The 22,662-nt window shown below is 43.9% G+C and overlaps 1 protein-coding gene across 1 annotated transcript in view; it reads right to left on the bottom strand.

Annotated features, from left to right (window-relative positions):
- Positions 1–22,662, bottom strand: part of bsnb (bassoon (presynaptic cytomatrix protein) b) — a gene marked incomplete at its 5' end in the record, with an annotated part of 61,318 nt that overhangs the window by 23,305 nt on the left and 15,351 nt on the right. The window contains one exon of the mRNA XM_084542960.1: positions 14,614–15,402. Coding sequence (XP_084399086.1) covers positions 14,614–15,402 — 789 coding nt within the window. The remainder of the gene's footprint in view (positions 1–14,613; positions 15,403–22,662) is intronic.

Raw genomic sequence — 22,662 nt, forward strand, 5'->3', positions numbered from 1 at the left:
ACAACCTGCTGTACATCCCAGCTCTCCCACTGCATGTCCCCAACAGATTAAATTCACTATTGTCCGTGCTTTCCTAGACTCTGGTAGAACATTAACACATGCAAGCTGCTATAGATTATTTTAGAGGCTCTGCACTTAGGTAGCAGTGAGTTAGGCTAAACCCTAGTGTTAAGCATGATGACATTCTCACAGAAACAATGAAGCATGTTAGCATGTTAATTAGCACTAAACACAAAATACACCAGACCAAACCGAATAGTCGACTTGACTATGATGATGGTGCATAAAATGTCAAAGAGTCACCAAAATCGTTAGGATTCATCCTTCAGGAACCATAAACATCAGTGTAAAATGTCATGTATTATATATTTGAGCACCGACACTGATCGGAAAAAAAGAGAGAAATGAATAAACTGGTTAATGTAAGTACAATAAAAGATGTACTTTAATCTTTTTTTTGCAACCGTATCAAGACTAATGTGCACAAAATCACATTAGCCAAGGTATTTTCATTAGAAGATGAATGTTTTATGAAAGTAGTGGCAGTCTATATGTTAAATAACTTGTTTGTTTGTTTTTTTTTGTGAGGAGGATTCACAGTCTCTCCAGCAGAGTGTGTTGCTGCAGGACAACGGCGTGTCATCTGCCATTAAGTGGGTGTTTGTCTCCGCTGTCCCTCCAGGGGCAGAGTAGTACTGGGTCAGGTCGTGTTTCCTGTACTTTATTTACATATTCTGTCTGATTGTATTTGTTTGAACCGGGGCAACAGGTGCCCTCTCTTTGCCCGGCTCGCAAACAGGCTGATCAGATTGGTGAGGCTGTCTTGCCTCCAATGGAGGTTCTTAATATATTGATATGACAGTGTGTAAAGCACTGAGTCATCCAAAGGAAAGCATCAAATTGTCTACGGGCAAGTTTCTAAGGTTACTTCTGACTTCACAACAGATGCAGACTCGTGAATGATACTTTGCCCATTCTTCTACGTCATTGTGTTGAAGGATGTGTGAAGAATTTCTAGGGTTTTTATAAATAACGTTGAGAACCTCAGGATGCCGTTCTCACCCAGCCAACAAATAGGCCATATTTCATGATTTCTGGTCAGTATTTAGATATTTCCAGAAACAGCACTGATTAAAACGGTGGTGATTGTTCATTTCTGCTCATCTTAGAACCAACTACAGCACTTGGCACAGCACCGTTCTCTTGAATCATCTTGACAGTAGTGTATGCCTTAATTGTGTAGTCCTATGTGTGTCCCTGCACTTAAGTAGACTTAAGCAATCGCTCTAATGGTTCCTAGAGAGGTCCACTTTAGAATCACTGTTTTATTTCTGTTTATATGCTCCCCACATCATTCTTCAGCATAACCTCTCTTGCCGTGGCTACGCAGGTCTACCTCTCACCCGAAACATCAGACCTTCGTTTAGTTCACCCCCTAACCTACCTGTCTGAAATGTGTCAGACTTGTTTTTAGCTTAATTGGGACAAAATGGATATTCTTTCCTTTGGTCGTTCTTAAAGATAAATTGGCTTTCCAGATAGAACTTGAAAAGCTTATGTTAAGCCTTCAGCTAAGAACTACTTTGTCTCAGTCTGAACTTTCAGTGGACAAGTGAAAGTATCTGTCAAGTCTCACTTTCTTTGGCTGAAGAAAATTGCAAAAATAGGACAACCCTTTCCAAAGCTGTGCTAAAAGCAATAGTACGCCCCTTGAAGCTTGTGCAGGATGCACGACTTCTACGGTATCATGGTATGAACAAGTATAAATGTACTGAAGTAGTTGACATTTTTATTCATATTCAAAATGTTGTGGAAAGTCAAGGACTGCCTGAAGTCATCAACGTACGAACATGTTGTATGTTCTCTAGTAAAGGTTCTCTTGTGATGCCTTCACCGCTTCGTCTGGTCTTCAGTCATGGGTTCATTGGGTCTTCTTTTTTCCACACACACTCCTCTTTGTATTATTTTGATTCAGGATATTTGATCCTTTGTGTTGCACAACCCGTCAAGGCTCTTTGTGAAAGTTTCTTTTTTTTTTGCAAACAGCAACCTGGTCTTTTCTTTTCTTGCCTTTTCTTTTCAAGCTTCTCGAGGGACTGCAGTTGCTGGTGAATTCTTTATGTATTAGAGAGACTATATCTTTTATAAACTTCTTTCTGTACTGACGTGCACATATTCAAATTAAACCAGAGACTGGAACTTTATTATAGTTTAAATTATATATTCCAAATTGAATGTGCTGAAGCACAGAGCCTAAAGAGTAAGGAGATGTAACTGAAGTGAATATAATATAGTATAAGGTAAGCATGTCCAACAATAACCCTAATCCATCGCCTCCACACAGCTAAGTCTAACTGAATCTTTAAGTGAGATTTTGTGGATCCACCTCTTTCATCCCTCAAAGACATAAAATCTTTTCTGGAGGACAAGAACAATCCAATATCCCTCTTAAGACACTCGAGGACTTGTAAGACAGCGTTCAAGGGACAACTGGAGCTGTTCTGAAGTCAAAGGGTGGTATTTGACGGTTTCCTCTTCTTTTTTATGTTAAGCCTTTTAGTCCAGCTATGCTAATTTGCCCTCAGAATATTCAAGTTGAACTGCAGTGTTTATCCCTCCGCAATCTTGATTTAAAAGTGCCCAGAGCGAGGGCAAACGGCTCAGCTTAGTTTAGTGAATGCAGCTCTCTCCCTGGCCAAACTGTCTAACGCAGTCAGGAAAATAAAACGTCTTTGATGTGTCTTACTTTCACGTTCCTACACCACCTCACCCCCTGACTGCACCTTTGCAGGCTTTTATCAGTAAACAAGTCTAATGTCAGCGAGATAGTAAGACACACAGTTGCAGTGTGGCTGGATGTGATTAAGTCAGGCGTGTGGACTAGTTGATAACTGTATAGTCTGCGTGCACCTTCACAAAGAAGGCGGGTTATGCCGCGAAGACTAAGGAGTCAGATGTGCATTTTGCAAAACTCAACAAGGCAAAAAACAGAACGAAAGAAGCAGCAGCAAAAGCAAAAGTCAGACATCTAATCTGTTCTCCACAATGTTAATCAAGCCGCCGCCAAACAAAGCTATTTTACACTGGGGTTGGCAGCCGAGCCCAAACAAGTCATGTGTCTCGTCTTGTCACATATGTCTGTCCCCGGGACAAGTTAATCAGGCTGTCTTCTCAGCCCTGTTTTATTTTAGATGAGTTTCTCCTACTCCTTGCAGGCGAAGTTACTGCTAGCAGCCAAGCAAACAAGATTTATGTACCTCACGTTGGACTTTGAGACAAGTTACTCTAGCTGTAACACATCACCAGAATGTGGTAAGATGACAACTTTAATGGAATAAGTCTAGGAGAAATATTTCTGCTAATGCCACAGTAGTTTCAGGGACAGCTTGCTTATTACAGCAGCCCCATGCATATATTCATGCGGTTACCTTGATCAGAGGTTTTGTTAGACATCTTAAACATGCAGCTACAAACTTTAGGGAAGAAATGGCAAAGACAAGTCTTAAAGAAGACATCAAGTGAAAACGTATGTGTAACTTAAATTAATAGAAGATTACTTGGCCTTTTCTCGTTCCTCAGTGTTACAGGACTGCATTAATTCATATGAAAGATATGGTTTGTCGTCAGCATGATGATCAGAAGACAAACAGTATATACAGTGGACCAGATCAAAACACATCTAGTAGGTTAATCAAATATCTCTGTGGCCTCTTGAAATGTATTTCATTAACTGGGAGCAGCTCTCCGACTATCAAACTAATTGACAATACAATGGAAAACCCTGCATGTGTTTGATTGGGCGTTTATAAGTAAACAATGGTGGCCAAGTGGATCCGCCTGTGCAGGCAACAGTGCCCAAGTGTCTTCACTAATGTAGGCAGTGAGCAAACCATCTCCCTGCCTGAGTTAAACGGTCCTCATGCTGCGTTTGCCGTTGTTGTTATTGTTGTCAGGCCACTGCTCAGGGCAGCGGCTCAGACCAAGAGTAACTGATCTCCACCGCTGCCCGACAGCTGCAGCACTGAGAAGATTAGCAAGGGGTTAAACGTAATATCTGAGCGATCAGTCAGCTTTATCTCTTTCATTTTGTCTCTCAATCTCCTGCTCCCTTTCATTATAGCTCTCCTCTCTGTCTGGTTGTGATTTTGTGCTCCCCTGACATACAACCACACATTTCTGTTCTGTAATCTCACATTTGTGTCGCCAGCCTTTTAGTATTTGCAGCCTCTAAGCGTAGAGCACATTTAACTAACCCCCTCCTTCTTTCCTAATGCCAGCATTAGGGAGTATTCGCATGCCTGAGGTGCTGCGGGGAAAAGAGAGCCAGAGCACGGATGAGGCGGGTGAAGTGATGTGTTGAGACAGGAGGGCCTAGTAGCAGCGGTGGGAGGACTCCACTGGCCCACCTCTGTGGCTCCGACAGCGAGGATAGACACGGCGCTGCCAGGAGCCCCTCGAGCATCGCTAAAGCTCGTTAGCATAGCCACCAGGCCTTGAAGATGATGAGTTCTGAAGAGGTGATTAAGCCAATGCTGAGGTCCCTTGTAGGCTTCAAAGTACATTGGCTCACAAGGTGGGAGAGAATAGGGCATTTGAAGACAGAACCACAGAAGGACGAGAGGGGTAATTTAAGTTCAGTATGGTCACTGTGCACCTTAGATGCCATTCATCAAAAAGCTGATGTTGCTGCAGGTGCAGGCAGGAGTTGGAACATGTCGAGGCTGACCTCAAAGAAAAACTCCTGTGAAAGAAAATGTTGTGATGCACAGAAATGGAGCTGAATAAGGGACATTCAGTGCAATCACAGAGTCAATGTGGCAGACACTGTAGATTTTGGTCACATTTGTCTTCAGAATGAAGCAAAACAGAGCTTTAAAAAATCTTTAAAGCATGTGAAATCAGTCCTGGGAGGGAGATATTTCCTCTGAATGTCTCAGCAGATCTATACATACGTTTAGAGAACGTGCACGCAACACACTCAGAGCCCAGAGCCTGACGCCAAACACAAAGGTCCCAGAGATGAGAGTGAGTGGCATTTAAGCCTCCAAACCAGCGAGCCATCTGCGCTGGGTGCCACATAATCTCAACAGGAAACAGTCGTTGCTGTACTTCACATCATCTTCCTGTCATACTGCAGCACAGTCACACACTGAGTTATATTACTGGACACAGTGTACTGAACTTAGCATGTATCACTTCATTAAGAATACAGGATTTAGATTCTTAAAAAGTCGTAAAAACAATAGTGTTTCCCCTGTTACAGTCACATCCATGCTAATTGAGTTATCAGACAATGTCAAACTGGCTTTGCCTCAGCTTAATCATCCAACAAGGCTTACAATTCTCAGATGACACTTATTTGTGTGGGTGGATCTTTACAATAGTGTGCTGGGGTTAAGCACTGCACTCACGGGGATTGCTACACTCCCTCAACACGGAATTAATAACACTCTCAACTATTAGCTTCTTCTCCAAGACACCTCCCATCAACGCACGCATGCAGAAGGATACACCTCCCTCTGCCTCTGTCTCTTTTTGTTTGTGTCTGCATCACCTCTCATCATCTGCCTCATTATTAAGGGCTGAGGTTTTCAAATGCTGCTGTTGTGGCTAAATCAACACAGCGCAGACTAAATCGAGGAGGCCGAGGACCCGTGTTGCAATGTCAACTGCAAATGATTCAACTAGGAGTAATTGCCAATTCAATCAATGTGTCAACGGCGAGCAGACTCCAGCTAAGGCGTGTAGACAGATGCAAGTGCAATGCAAAGGGAGGGGGAAGATTAGGGAAATGTGGAAAGAGAAGGACGGTGCAAGAATAGATCGTGAAGTGGAACAAAAGACAACAGAGCATAACGACCAAAGCGTCACTTTAAAGAATGACGTGGCAAGTGAGTGGTCAAGTGGGCATATAATTTAAATCTGTATAATGTTAAAGAGTCACCAAACATCTGTGGAAGGGCTGAAATAAGGTAGAGTACAAGCCAACTACAGTATATTTCATAAGAATCTACTACTGCTATTGCCATAATGGCAGCTTTACGGCGAGGCCAGCTGGGTTCGCGCAGTTTGATAGATTTGAAACAAGAGAGGAGGAGGATGAAGTGCAGAAATGTGTGTGCGCATGTGTATGTTTACAAGCCTAGCAATGTAATTTCTTTTAAAAAACACCAGGTGCAAACAGTGACATTTTTAAATGGTAGATAGAGTAGCATTATCCAGGAGGGTTTGTGGGCAACTCTTTGCGTCTCTTTGTATGTACTGCAATGGCGTTATTGTTGGCAATTCCATTTGGGTACAAATAAAACTATTTTTGAGTCTTTATACAATAAATTATTCAACAAAATTCTGTTTAACAGTGAACGGCAAAATCTGAAAAAAGGAAACTGTGACCAGACAAAAACCTCCAGGCCTGAAAGACTAAACTAATGTACGAAGACGAAGCTGCAGTAACTGTAATGTCTCCAAAAGCAAGTCAATCCGTATACAATACATACATGAAGACGAAATTGCAGCTCATCACAAGTGAATCCAAACACTTTGAGTGTTTGTTTTTCTAAAAAAATTTGTTTTAAATAGTTATTTGATGCTATAAAAATAGGAAGTGACACCATGACGGTTGCTGTGATTGATGGTTGTTGTCAGGGTAGTGGTCGCAGAGTTAGCTGGGGGACATGGGAGAGCAGCCAGGGATATGTCAAAAGTTTACAGAGGGTGTGGCAGCGGTTGAGTTTAGCGGTAGGTACGGGCACGACATCTGTATGGTGGCTCCATCCCCTAATACTACTGCGCAGACTCCAGGCGCTTCAGATGTCACCGCCCACACCTCCGGATTTTTGGCTTCACTTTGGAGAATAGGAGGAAGTGGCAATGGGTCATCCATCTTTATATACAGTCTATGGCACAGTTACAATGCCCAACTTTACAACATAAATAAACATGTTTACAGCCTGATTAAAAATAATAATAATAATAATAATGGTTCTGGACTCTGCTAACCTCAAGATTCAAGATTCATTATTGTCAAATACTCTGTAACAAATCAATGCCACATCATTACCAGTAATGAAATGCTTGGTGCAATTCTCCAGTAATGAAATTCTTGGTCCATGCACCAAGCAAAAATACAATAAATAAAATTAAAACAGAATAATTCATTCATTCATCTTCTGTAACCGCTTGTCCTGTCAATGCTCGCGGGGGATGCTGGAGCCTATCCCACCCTGGACAGGTCTCCAGTCTATCACAGGGCTAACACAGAGAGACAGACAACCATTCACACTCACACTCACACCTACGGCCAGTTCAGAATCACCAATCAACCTGACAAGCGTGTCTTTGGACGGTGGGAGGAAGCCGGAGTACCCGGAGAGAACCCACTCAGACACAGGGAGAACTCCACACAGAAAGGCCCAGCCTGCCCACGGATTCAAACCGGAGACCTTCTTGCTGTGAGGCATCAATGCTAACCACCTCGCCACTGTACCACCCCTAAAACAGAATTAAAAAAAAAAAAAGATATGTGGCAAAATAGATAAATAAATATATAGAAACAGCTATGTTTAATTAAGGATGTAGTCAGTTTTGAGTGCCAGGTCACAGGTTGCTATCTATCTGCTTTGGTCCCGCTAACGCTCCACTTCTTTGCCCATTTTTGAATTAGCTGGGAGTTAGGCTGAGTCAGGGACGGCCAAGACAGTGACAGCCGGTGTCACCACACTGAGCCTAAAAACCGCTCTTTAGGAATCGTATTCGAGACATCGCTGAGGGTTTGGCCACCTTTATATAGTCTACGATTGTGACCCAAGTCCCACTGTATTTAACTGTACATACAAATTAGTCCCCCGCATTGTGTTTCAGTGGATGTAATTACATGCATGCTGACATTTGAAACATATGTAAGATCCACGTGTGTCTGTGAATCTTAATTCTTTCCCCAGCACCACTACATGCACTGGTTCAAATTGTGCCACACTGTATATGCAGCAAAAAGGAATATGGGAGTATTAAAAGGCGGCAAGCAGCTGATTGAGGCCGGGTGGGTGTTTGAATCTGTGATGTGTACCATCATCATCACTTTGGGAGCAGCCAGGCTGAGCACGGCAGGCTTGGATGGCTGATGCCGCCAGCCATCTGGCTTTGGATGAGACTCCTGAGGGAGACACAGGCTGGTGCCAACCTTCAGAAAACACTTCCAGCATGTTTGAGAATGAGAATGACATGTTCATCTATACTGTGGCTCTGTGTGAGAGCGGCAACTGTGTTCCTGCAGAGCCGTGACACATTCGCCAATACTACATGTTCTACATATGTTCCCTGTACGTCAGCCTCATCTTCAAGGGCACCGGGGCCTCGAGCTCATTTGTAGCGCTGGATAGAAAAAACTGAAATTAAGATCAATAATTTCTATAATTCAGGAAATGGCATGCATTTCCCCACTGTTTTCAGTAGCAGCTGAATCAGCGGCAAACTTGAAATATTTCTAAAGGGTAAGTGCAATTTCATTATTACCTCATGTGTGAAAATGATAGTTTACTGCATCCTGTGTTTGCAAAAAAATGAGCCAATATACTGTGTCGTTACTGCAGACTGTTGAAAAGCCTTTCAGTGCATAGTCACTCGCTGGTATTGCTTTGCCACAGCTGTGCACATTGCAGAATAACAGAACGTGAGAATGCTCTTGCGTGTGAGTGTATATATAGTATCCTGAGGGCATGTATGGCCTGATCATACAGTGCAGACATAATGTAGAATAATGAGTCATTTACTGGTAAACATGTCGCTGTCAAAAAAAGTAATTTAAACACTGACCTTATTTCAGCTTGCGGGAAACCAGACCATTGCTACCAGGGACGGGATCCAGAACAAAGCACAGCTGAACTTTATTTTGCTGACACAGAATATGCTAATATTAAACTCGGGTTTGTCTGATCCACCTAAGTCTGCTGGAAGATGAAAGAGAGTCTTGGTAAGCAACTGAAAAGGCGTGTTTAGGCTGAACAGACAAGTATAAATGAGGGAATTAATCTGCTATGAGCTGCCTGAGGAGTTAAAGTAGGTATTAGGCAGCCTTACAGAAATGTCTGATATGACAGACTGAAATGATGTCTCGACAGAATAACAGTAAATTCTGTATGTTTAATGGCAGTATTTGATTCCCTAACAGATCATATGTTATCCTAATATCTCCAGTGCAACCTGCTCCTAATACTCAGTTAAACTAAGGGCCTCATACAAGACACCGGCACACACATGCACGGACACACACACACACACAGGCATCAACAACACACACTGACCTTATGTGACATGTGGAATCAAACACAGCTCTCACACCGCTCCACACTGCATGAACTATTTATAATGTTCTCCCTCGCTGAATTATGGATGAGCTATGTTTTCTGTTTCTCCACACTTTTTCTACAGTTCTGTGTGAAATTCTGTCCTTTGACTAATGATCCACTCAAGGCCTCCGTCTCATTATGAGCAGCGGGCACGCTTCTATATCACGATAATGGACACACAGCGTCGGATCTGAACGCCCGCCCTACTGTGGGAATGAAAGATTGAGGCATGTGCGAGAGCCGACGAGGGGAAAATAATGTTATAGTGAGACTGCAGGGAGCTGTCAAATACACATCTACCTGTACTTGGAGTCAGGAAAGAGCTAAGACACGGCATCCGCTCTGCACTAGGCTACAGCAGCCGGTGCTAGCAAAAGAGGAAGGGCAGAAAGACAGAGCGATTCAGGGATGAGGACTGACATGGAGCATACTGTAAATCAGACTGAGCAGTGAAAGCATGCTGTTTACAACCTAACTCGGGGAGACAGTAACACAGGGTTGGTTTTAATCTCCCTGAGAAGCGTAATGGGGGAGGAAAAGTCCCAAAACAAGGACATCTTATTTACTCAGAGACACACGTGACTTTCAGCACTAATTGATGTGAAATATTCTGCGGTGTAACAAACAGTTGGCTTCCTCTCACTCATTATCTCTGATTCTCACTTTCTTCCTCCTCCTCCTCCTCCTCAATCTTTCACCTCTTCCCTTCCCCTCCTCCTCCTCCTCCTCCTCCTCCTGCTGCCGATCTCACACAGACACTGGCACTCATCATCTCATCACAGATTAAAAAGGGGCTGACAATTTTTTTTATATGATACAGCTCGGCCTAATTCGTTCCGAATGAATTATGCATTGTGTCACTAATAACACGACAGAAAATGTACTTTCATGAATATTTCCAACAATTCTGACTTTCACAAGATACAAAATGTATTTCAAAAATCCTCACAGTGAGTGAATATTCCATTAGACAACGTGATGATCTATTAGACCAGAGGAGATGAGTTGGCATGATATTGTAAAGGGAGTAAACACTTAACAGATCAGTATTTGACAATTTTATATGTCATTTGTGGATACTTGTTTTTACTATGACACACTTTTGTCTGTTGACAGTTGTCAAAGAAATGAAACCCTTATATTGGCATTGTGGGGCTGCACAGTGGCGAGGTGGTTAGGACTGATGCCTCACAGCGAGAAGGTCCCGGGTTTGAATCCATGGGCCGACTGGGCCTTTCTGTGTGGAGTTTGCATGTTCTTCCTGTGTCTGTCCCACTGTCCAAAGACATGCTCATTAGGTTAATTGGTGATTCTAAATTGGCCGTAGGTGTGAGTGTGAGTGTGAATGGTTGTCTGTCTCTCTGTGTTAGCCCTGAGATAGACTGGAGACCTGTCCAGGGTGTACCCCCGCCTCTCGCCCAATGACAGATGGGATAGGCTCCGGCAGACCCCACGACCCTTAACAGGAACAAGCGGTTGAAGATGAATGAATGAATACTGGCATTGTCACTTTATATTAGTGGAAACATTTCATGAGTTGTATGCTCATTGTAAATTGTTTGTTCTTGCAGCAGGAAAAACTGCAACTATTGAGTTAATGTATTTTTAAGAACTAATCTAATAAAAAAGGATAGAAGTATAGGTCTGGTGTACATTTCCAGTCAAAACAAATTGATTAAGCATTTCCTAGAGCATGATATGGCTGATTGTCTTGTGTTAAGACATATAGTGCAGTGGCAAACAAAATAAATAAATATTGAAAAACACAAATGAGCTGCACCGTTGCACTGGGTGACACCTACACGTTCTTGTAATGAGGGATCACTACAATAAACATGTGCACAGTGATTTATTTTTAGTCTGTCTCACAAATGAGGCCTCGCCAAGTTTGACTTCTTCTGTAAGAATCAATGGGGCTTAGGATGAGAGTCACTGACATGGAATGAAAGTCAGAAAAGATTGAAAAACTTAAACACAGTCTCAGCTTTGAGGATTCTTTATCCATTTCCAGAAAGATGATATATAAGGAAAACAAATCTATACATAAAAAATCTAAATAAACCGTACAAATATATTAAGAAATGATGCACCTACACCCACCTTACAGTTCATTAGGTATACAGGCATAACATTAAAACCACTGACAGGAGAAGTAAATGACACTGATCATCTTGTGACAATTCAGTGTTCTTCTGGGAAACTTTAGGACCTGCCATTCATGTGGATGTTACTTAGACATGTAGCACCCACCTAGACCAGACCAGACACCCCCACCCCATAGCAATGACACTCCTTGATGGCAGCAGCCATCCCCAGCAGGATCCAGCCTGACACAGACACACACACAAAAACGTTTAAGGAACAACTCAAAAAAACATGAAGAACAGCACAAGGTGTTGACCTGGCCTCCACATTCACTAGATCCCAAACTGATTAAGCATCTGTGGGACAGAGGCCCCTCCCCTCAAAGGCCCCCACTAACAACATCCTGTTCCCAGACACCACAGGACACCCTCAGAAGACCCATGTCCATTCTCTGATGAGTCACAACTGTTCTGGGAGGCACAAGGGAGACCTACATAATATTGGTGTATTTTGAAACAGCATTAGAATGGAGGTGATTCAAACTGTGTCAAGTGAGTGTATAGTATTAATGCACCATTTTTTTTTCTAGACCAAGTATTTTCATGTGAGCATTTGCCAGTTTTGAGTACTGACACTAGTACTTTATAATAATGCAGCATTTCGACAATAAATATTACAATTTCCATAAAGTGCAGTGACTTTGAAGACAGCACCTGGCATACCCTGGCTGGTGTGTGAGTGCAGCGTGCAAACTGCTTTGCTTGTAGTAGGACTTGCTGTGGAGTAAAATTCACATCGATCCATTGCGCAGTGAAGCTGATGAGAGATGCCGGGCAGACATTACAGGTCCAAATACCAATGGTGAAGCTGAGGACTGAAACATTCTGCCACAGGCTGGTAATGTGCTTTTTTCCACAAAGTCACGCGGCTTCATTAAGGGAATGGTTACGGTCTATGGTCAGAACTAATTCTTAAGACGTGCTTTCACCGCATCGTAAAAATCAAATGTGTTTATGGCTGATCGGAATGGACACACTGGAAACTGTCTTGTCATGGAGAGGAGGGGGAGCAAAGTTGTTTAAAAAAGAAATGGCCAAAATTTCAAGGCAGTCTCTTCAGGGAGTTGTTGATAGTGTTGGGCTAAGTTGAACAAGTGAAAAGAGACACACATATTTGAGCAAAAATACCTTCAATACAACGCAAATTACCAGACACACTGTGAAGTGGGTGTTGACTGTTGACAGTTACAGAAAGTCAAAGATAATGGCCGAGAAAGACAACCGCTGTCCGATATAGTAAATATATATAAAGTGTTTGGCAAGTGAGATTCCTAACCGTCCATCTGACACACACTTTGGGCAATGAATCCAGCTTCAGACAGCCTCTGTGATGTGGTGACGGCTGGGATTCTCTTGAACACACAAAATCCTATTTCAGAAACTGACAATGCCATCAACCGCAGTTTATAGTTTCAGTCCCCTCCAGTGTTTTCTATTAAGTTGGTTGTTGCTGCCTGCCACCGCTAGCGCTAGCAATCTCCAGAAAATCGGCGTTGTGTAGGGACTAGATATTTTCCTCCACTTTTGTTGTCATTGCTTTCTTGAAAATAACTACAATCTGGTGACATTTCTCCATCCCTGCCTACATCACACCCCAAAAGTGGTATTTGATAAGTACAACACGCAAACTGTAGTACTGACATTGGTGCAACTCTTTGCCACCACACCCTTGGTGAAAAATATGATGGAATCAATCATGTCAGCAACAGGCAATAAAACACAAAGAAAAAGCAGGCTCAGAGAAACAAAAAAGTTTAGAGAGAATAGAAGAAGACAAGGAGGACGAATGTGCCAAACAAGCTGTGGGAATCAAGCTGCGCAACCAAGATTCAAAGTACAAAGCCTCACACCATGTCCAAATGGTTCTCACCCACTCTGGAGCGACCCACCTGCCAGCTCACATGGAATGACAACAAAAGCTGTTCACATGTTTGGAAAGCGTGCATCTTATGCCGGACTGAGTTGCACAACCTCGCCAGCCGTGCAGAAACACATCGCACCTAATAACGTGAGCCGCGCATGAAAACAGAGCAATAGCAGTCTGAAAGTTTTTGTAGACTCCCAGCATCTCAGCAGCCAAGCATGAAAGGGACGGCTGACAAACAAATTATCTCTCTGTTTCCATAGCGATCTATGAATGGCCTGTGCTAGTGCCTGTGACAACCAGATGCCTGGGAAGACAAGACTCACCCATAAAAAGCCAGCGCTCTGCAGCAAGCCTGTTATTACTGCTATCATTCAATTGGACTTGATTTGCATAATTAAACTCTGTTATTGCCTGGCTCTGGAAGCTATTGCAAGTCCCTGTTCTTAGCAACTGGATTCTCACCACGGCACAGGACAAGAGGCACTTAAGGGAAATATACCCTCAGCTGACCCCTGGATGTGGCTAATCAATACTAAGATTATCCCTTTAATTGAACTTGATACGGCTCTGTTTCCTGTGGATTGGTCATATATTTCTGTGCAGTTCCGGGGTAGAGTCACTGATGAGGTGAGTCACAGCTTGGACTTCACTCTGCTAACTACATGAAAGGCCTTGACAGAGTATAACAGAGCAGGTCCTGACTGAGACATGGTGAGAGGAAGGGAGGAGCAAACCGTGAAAGCTCCCAGACTTACATGCAGCACTGTGTGTCCAGGCAACATATAGATCAAGCCGCTAAAAGTCCAATTATCTATTGTTCATCTGCAGAAATAGTCTTTGCATTAAACATATTTGGAAAGAAGTATTTGTTTCCATTTGTGACGCGTTAACCCATCTGTGTTTAAGAATGACACCAAGCAACAGAGCCAGCACAGACAAACAACAAGGTTATTGTGAAGAATCTCAAAGACAGCGTAAATGGAGGAAATTGCTGGCCTCTTGACAGCACCTGAAGCCAAATGCTCAATTCATACGCACGGGAATCCTCTGTAAAATGCAGCTATTCACTCCGCGACCAGGCAGCCACAAATGGATAACGACAAAACCCATTCAACTGCACAGTGACACAGCATTTTTTCACAAAAACATATCAATAAATCATTTAATTTAGCGAATATGTGGTCTGAAAGCCACTGCAGAGCAGCTGAGGCTACGTTGGACACAGCTAAACAGCAAACAGATCAGATCAGAGCCTTACCTCGACTAGGTGTGGGGTGGGATTGAATCCACACATGTTGCACACTTGGGAGTGGCACTGTGTGCAGGTGTTGTAGTTGGGCTGTTCTGTTGTGTTGCCTACGTTGAGGTTTGTCTTACAGAGGGGACAACAGGCTTTGGGTTTAGAAACTTCTGGGGGAGCTTGCTGTTGTAGTTGCTGAGAAGGGGCTCGAGGCCCTTGTTGTGTAGGCTGAGGTCCTGAGGGTTTACTCGCCCCAGGTCCTGGACCTGGAGGTCCTCCTGGTTTAGGGGTCGGCTTTGGGGGCTGTTGTTGGGGTTGAGTAGTCTCAGATATGAGTGTGCTGGCTTGGTTAAGAAGAGAAGCACCAAAGCCAAACAACTTCCCAAACGTCTGTTCTGGGGGTGGGGGCTGTCGTGAAGGGGAGCTCCCTGCACTGCGTGTCTGATCCTGGCGGGGGTGATGGGGCTGGTGGGCAGGAGAACCGTGGGATAAATCAGGCTGGGACGGGGCCTTGGCCATCCCGTGGAGAGGGACTGCCCCCGGAGGCAGCTTCACTTGTTGCTGACCTGGACCAGCTGGACCAGCTTGTCTGGTAGGCCCAGGCGCTGGATGGGCCTGTGGTGGAGGCTGCGTCTGGGGAGGGGTATGTGTCTGGGGTGCAGGCTGAGTTGGCGCATCAGGTTTGAGTTCAGGATTGGGTGCGTGAGAGGGAGAGTGGATCTGTTGCTGACTCTTGGAGCGTGGTGTGGTCATGTCCATCCCCAACGCTCTCTGCATCTGACAGTTCAGACACAGCCACTCTTCTACCTGAAAAAGACAGAAAAGGAAAGTAATGACAGTGAGTGACGCAGTATTGAGTCTTTACCGTTCAGTAAATGAATGGGAAGAATGCTTTCATGTGTTGTGAGCTCAAAAAGAAGATTTTAGCAAAGCATTTACTCTAAGCCCTTGTTAAATTACAACTTTTGCAATTGGATTACTGTATGGAATAAACAAAATACAACATCTGATTTGCAGAACCTATTTGCAGAACCAGCCTGCAACCTGTGCCTAAAGAGGGGGACCCTGGAGCACATCCTCAGCTGCTGTCCGAAAGCCCTGGGCGAGGGGCGCTATCGCTGGCGCCATGACCAGGTCCTGAAGGCCATAGCAAATACCATCAGCTGTGGAATTAGCCACTGCAAGCGCCTCCACCCGGTGAAGAAAACCATCACTTTCACTCGGGCTGGAGAGAAGCCTCCACCAGCTACCAGGTCCACCTCCTCTGGCCTGCTAGCAACAGCTCAAGACTGGGAATAGAAAGTTGACCTGGGGAAGCAACTGAAATTCCCAGAAAATGTCGCCACTACAACACTGCGGCCAGACATGCTGCTCACCTCAGAAGCCTCCAAACGGATCATTCTCCTGGAACTCACTGTCCCTTTGGAGGACCGCATCGAGGAGGCCAATGAGAGGAAGAGAGCAAGATATGCTGAGCTAATGGAGGAGTGCAGGAGCAATGGGTGGCAAGCTAGGTGCGAGCCCATCGAGGTGGGATGCAGAGGGTTTGCAGGCCAGTCCCTATGTAGGGCCTACAACATGCTGGGCATCACAGGGGCCAGTAAGCGAAGGGCCATCAAAGAAGTCGCTGAGGCGGCAGAAGTTGCCTCAAGGTGGCTGTGGATGAGGAGAGAAGAGCCGTGGGTGAGGTAGTGCTGCCTGGACACAAGCTGGGGCCTGATCAGCCCTGGCTGGGCCGCCTGGGAGAGAGTGTATGATGTTTGAAAGACCCGAAACACTCCATGACCCCAGGTAACATCACTGAGGATGTGTCCAGGTTGCACCAATTGGATGTATGTTTAAAGGGTGGCTCTAGAAGCTACACAAAAATAACCATATACTTATTGTATCTTACATTTCCTCTATAGACACAAGAGTGAAGAGTAACTCTCAGCAAGAAAGCTAATAACCATATACTGCATATCCTAATATGTAAATATATTCCTTTAACAACAAGGCTTGACTGGCAGATTACTAAAATAACTTAAGATGTCACCATCTGAGATACAGTAAATTGGTCTTGGTGTTCGCAATCTCCTCCCTGCGTGCCCCTGGTTTCTAATTTATCCTCACTGTCCAAAGATATGCAAGTGAGACGAGCTAAAAATTCAGCTATGGGTGTGAATATGAACAAGTGTGCTGATCTGTATACGTGATGGACTGGCTGCCTTCCACTCATCTAATGCCTCCAGCCTGCACTGAATTGGAAAAATTGTGTGTGGAAAATGACTGAATGAGAGAATAATTGTGAAAGATGTAATATATCCCATTGAGGAAGGATTTAAGCGTCCCCATGCCTCCGCACAGTCATTCATTGGTAAACATCATTTACCCGCAAACAAATGTGAGGGAAATAAATGTGACAGATGGGCTGAACTCTGGACATCTTCAATAAATCACGACTGCCCCGAATTTTGTAATCTTCCCTCATGTCTTTTTGTGCGAGTTCCCTTTTTGCTTTCTCTTACATTCTCAAACACAACATGCTCCCTTTCACATTAAAACCTTTGCCACCTTTGTTTCCTTTACACCTTTTCCTATACTGTCTTGTTCCCTTTCTGGTCCATGTATTCACATACGAAGGAAGAGGCGCTAGTGATGGCCCGACGTCACACATGATAATTGCCGTTCTGGTGCTTTGACAGCTGCCACACGGTTGTAACTGTCTCGGATTCTTAGTCACTGCATAATGCCTTGATGCATTATAAATGCTGTCACAGAAAGGTTGTGTGAGGGTTGTGGATCGGTTGGAGGTCTGGAGCACAAAGAGTGAGGTGCGAGGCCTGGCCGCTGGCTTTTCTCCCATAAAGATTTGGGGTCGGGGTCGGTTCCCTTTAAGCCTGTGGAGGTGGATTCTTGAACACTTTGGCTCAGAGTAGTTAGTTCTCTGAGAACTTCCCAACACTGGGGCACAAAAACAACGTGTATACACTCGTGTCAGTTACTAGCTTCTTTTTCAAACCATACATTTCATAGGCCTACCGTCCGGCACCAGCAAAGTTTTACCCTACATAAAGTCCATTGCCGACGCTTTAATGACTATAACTCTTTCAAAAAGTAACATGCAGGTCCTCTAAACTCCTGTAAACCAGTTTCTTTCTAATAACTGTGAATGCAGGCTGATAGCATAACGTAACAGTTTTACTTGTTAAATACAGTGATCAAAACATTTTATGCAAGTTGTCATTTTGCAATTTAGCTACAGTTGTGTGAGTCACTGGACCTAAAGTGTGCTGCGAAGTGCTGACTCACCGCTGTGCCCGTGACTTTTAGTTAAACACTAAACTCTGCAACATAATCCCAGCTGATAACATCTAATTTGGCTGTAGCCTGATAATCAGATTGCGTGGTGATACCGTTTAACTTGATTATTATTCATTCAGAATTATTCACTATTTGACTTGCCGAGAAAATTGAAATATGGGCAGTGGCGGAAGTTCTTTGTAAAGTGATGTAGTAATCTGCTTGGTGTGCTCAGTGTGCCACCACCATTTCATGTGATTACCGGAGCAATAAACGCCCATGTCAGATAGTCAGTAAACTAGTTCCAGACCTCTGAATCCCTGCCTACTTTGATGAGCTGTTGAGAATATCCGATAGGTGTGGCATTGTGCTCGCTGTCATTTGCGCCCTCTGGTTGAACAACCAACCAACCAATTTAATAGATTATGTGCGTTAGAGACTCCCCGGCTGAGCCGACTGACTTCCCGCGGACTCGCTTCACACATGAAGTAATCTCATCATGCAGCTCCTCGACACCTTCCACTTTTCCTTGGATCAAATTGTGACGGTGCGAAAGTAGTTGTTTCGGGGTGTTTAAAAATGTAATGAAATTAAAAATGTATTTTCCATTTCACAGCCGTTCCTTTTCTAATTATGGCGTGATTTAGGCCGGTGTGCGTCGTGCGTCGTATACTGCAACGTATAACAAGTGCCTCCAATGCGCCAGAAACACCTCACAACCCAGCACCGTTCCCATCGGCATGTCCTACTTTTCACTGAAAAAATATCAACCTCGGATGTGGTTGCAGGGTCACGCTGCAAATTCATTTTACGAGTTCAGCCTCAGTCATCATGAAGCAATCATTGATTGCTCCTTGCAACCACTGCTGCTGTTGCCAAGTCCATTGAAAAGGGAGGAAGATGAATGATGGTTTAACTTCTCTCTTAATTTCTTTAGGGATGTATGGGTGTGGTCATGGAGAGTGCAGCGTGTTCCAGTAGATAGATAGATAGATAGATAGATAGATAGATAGATAGATAGATAGATAGATAGATAGATAGATAGATAGATAGATAGATAGATAGATAGATAGATGGATGGACGGACGGACGGACGGATGGATGGATGGATGGATGGATGGATGGATGGATGGATGGATGTTTCCCTGTGTAGTGCAACCCTGCAAATAGAGAAGACGTCTGAGTGGATGGTGTGTAAGAGGAAAGAGGAGGGTAGATTTTATGTGCTTGTCCGGCCACTTAGAGACGTGGATGAGCAAAGGCAATTGGGACCAATCACAACTGTGGCAGTCTGCATCGCCACCACATGCAATCACATATTTGGGGGAGGTGCATGCCCGGCTACATGGCACGGTGCACTAGACGCAGAGGCGCATTTACCGAGCAAACACCTCACACAAAACCCTTGTAGGGGTTTTGCCGATTGTTGTCAAAGAGTTAACTGTCCGGTCATAGACTCTCTACTCCACCCTGATTCTACCATCATGACCAGCGAGTGCAGAATAGGCACTCTTGGCATGAATATTATTATAAGTATTTGTTAGTTAGACATATCCTGGCTGCACCGGAAGCTGCATAAGACTGGTTGCTGCCAGAAGAAGTCATCAGACAACAGCCAAAGTTTCCCCAAATAGGTGAAACACATACTTTTCAACCTTTTGTGGCGTTACTCTAATAATATATAATCACATAACTGTGATATCATTTTCAAAAAACGTTCACTAAGATATTTGACATATGTGTCCTACTATTCAATTGCACAGCTTTAAGCGTTTAGTAACCAATTCTCCTGCCTTACAGTATTTCTTTGTCTGTCTCTAAGTCCGTCATTCGATCAGTCAGTCATTCAGTAAGTCAGTGTAGACAGAGTAAGTCACAGGCTCAGCAGCCTCTTAGCCTCGCGCCTGGCCCCGTGCCAGTCCCCCAGAATAAGGAGTGATGAGGCCATGCTGTTCGGTGTCAATCAGGAAAACTGAGAAGCTAGGAGCAGAGGTGAACTCATCGGACAGTCAGAGTAACGTGGGCAGCGAGAAAAAAAAAGAAAGAAAAGCCAACGCTGGAGCAACACAGCTCTATCATCTAAAACAAGACGTATAATCCAATAAGAGACTCAAGTGGAAACTCAGCTTTTCCATCACTATTAATGTCCTTGATGTTTTTTTTTTTTCTTTCTTACAGATTACAGATAGGATAATCATATAAAGCCAGATGGGGGGAAAAAACAAACCGGAAAAACAAAGAAAGCAGCAGCGGGGAGGGCAAGCAGCTATTTATCAATTTCTTCGTGTCTGTGCTTGCCTCCGCCTCATCTCTCCATCTCATTCCTCTCAGCGTCCCCCTTGTTATGAGGCAATCATGTGGATCTTTATGAAATCTGATCCGTATCAGCAGAAAAAACAAGTGCACTGCACACACTGTCTCCTTCCCTGCTTCTCTATCAGCTCTACGTTGCAACCCTCCATCTTGTCCTCCTTCACTCATCTCCTTATCTGCATCTCTCACGTCCCGTCACTCTTCTTATGGCTCCGTCGCCATCTATACATTTTTGAAGGCTCTCATCCAGCCACTATTTCATTTCCATGTATTCGGTTCCTGCTTTAGCACACGAGCCGTGTGTTGGTGTGTGGGTACAATGGTATGACGCACGTCAAAGGTCATGAGCCGGCACAGAGAACTCAGCGTCTGCCAACAGGATGCTAGAGCGCTATGGCTTCATGAAGAACATCTTGCTGCCAGAAATAGAACCTTTTAGCAGCAAGGCACCTACGGAGGGTTGGATATGGATCAAATAATGACGGCAAAGCATCCTTGGAAACACACACATATTTCTATTTAACGCTTTGTACTGATTTGGGTGATATCTCCTACTCTTAGCCACGTCCATTAGTGCCGTGATTGATGCTGTTGTTTTTTAATTGCTGTATTTTCCAGTTTTCTCTCAATGACGGTAATCAATTTAGAATTTAGGCTGTCAGAAAATGTCTAACAATACTAACAAATATTTGTATTTTTCATCCAAATCCAAATCCCACTCAGCATAATATAATCCAAGACAAGTTAAAAAAAGCATTTCCTGCATTTGAGTGGCTGCTAACAAGGAAACCCGTATGCCTACATCCTGGAAGAGGTGCCTTGACTCACTGTGCAGTTATAAAGAGGTTTTCTTGTTTTTTCCTCATCGTGCAAATTACTTTGTGGTCATGCACTAAAGTTGTGCTCATCCGTCTATAAGGGCGCCATTTTCTAGTTTCCCTTTGAATGCACACAACTGTTGATTTTCAGTTACCTTTATCTCATAGGCAGAAAGGTAGCTGAATGGCATCACTGTTATTTAGTTCACTTGCAAGGTCACCCCTCCTCATATTGACTTCAGCGACATCTAAAAAGCATCTCTCAACTTCAATCAAACTCTGAGCTATGTGTGGATTCTTTTGTGCACGAATGAACTAAAACTGAAGCTTTTGAAAGCTTGCATTTCAGGCACTGCGTAGTAACCTACCTCACAAAGAGGTCTGTCTAAACTGACACACAGTAGACGTACTCAGAAGCTAAGACTTTAACATATGTAATGTATCCAGATTAATTTCAAACTGCCATTCAAACTCTTACCTTGACTGCAGCTGCCGTGATAAACTGACAGTAGGTTCTGCTCTCGTGTTCGTTTATTTTGATAGCTCTGCTCTGAGATTGCTCTGCTCTGAACATCCCTGTTACACAAAATGAGCCTAAAAGCGCAACTAGAAGAGGACAACTGCAGCTCAAGGTAGCAGGGAGACGCGCGCACGCACACACACACATGTTGTTACAAGATGTAACCCATTTTTCAATTTTTTCTTCTCCGTGCATTTGTTGACAGGTGCGAGACATCACTCAGTCCATCACTCCCCAGAAAAGCTGGGTAACGAACTCGCCCACAGACAGAATCCAACTTTAGCTGACAGGGATGCAGCTGAAGGAAGAATCTCTGTCTCAGAGATCAGAATGCAGTATCACCATGCAGTACGTACAGCAGCTGAGCACTGCAGTTTGGGGATCAGGATACCGGGAATGCAGCGGTTTATCAATTCCTCGCAAATTGGGCCAAAGACATTGAAATTCCTCCCAATACCCCTCTGCCCCCCGCCCCTTCTCTCTCTAACTCACTCTCACTGTCAATTTGTCTCTCCGCCTCTGCTTAACCCAACTACAGGCAGCTCTACAGACACAAGAGCCATTTTAGTAAAACACATCTGCTCCACTCTTAAAAATTGCAAGGGGGAAAGTTTATAAAAATCAGCTCGTCAAAAGTGGTTGGGGAAATCGCTGTTAAATTTCCTTTCATGCTGCTCATTGAATGTCTCTCAGTAGGTGTGCCGGTGCAGTGTTAGACGCAGCGGGGAGTCATGGTGTTACTGAGAATGCAGGAAAGTGCATATCATTAAATTCTAATACAGAGTCCAGGGCATGGTCCCAATATAATGAGCGCTGTAATGCACGGAAATAGCATATCGGTGCATGAGATTTACTGCTACCTTTGTGAAGCTTTTAATATTCAGCTGAGACGGGGGTCACAGAGATATATAGACTCTACTCTGCGGTACTGTTTGAGTCTGCATTTTGTGCCTCTGCTGGATAAACATTCCCATAGGTAGTGGGAAAGTAGTATTTCAAATAAAGTTCTAAAACTTGTAAAGACTTGGGGGGAAAAAAAGATCAAATGAAAGGAAACTGTGTCCTAATTGTTTTGCAGGATAAAAAACAACGAAGCCTGAAAAGGGAGGGTCATGAAACAAGATGATATAAAAG

Source organism: Chelon labrosus (genome assembly GCF_963514085.1).
Source record: "Chelon labrosus genome assembly, chromosome: 4".
In the NCBI taxonomy this organism is placed as follows: domain Eukaryota; kingdom Metazoa; phylum Chordata; class Actinopteri; order Mugiliformes; family Mugilidae; genus Chelon; species Chelon labrosus.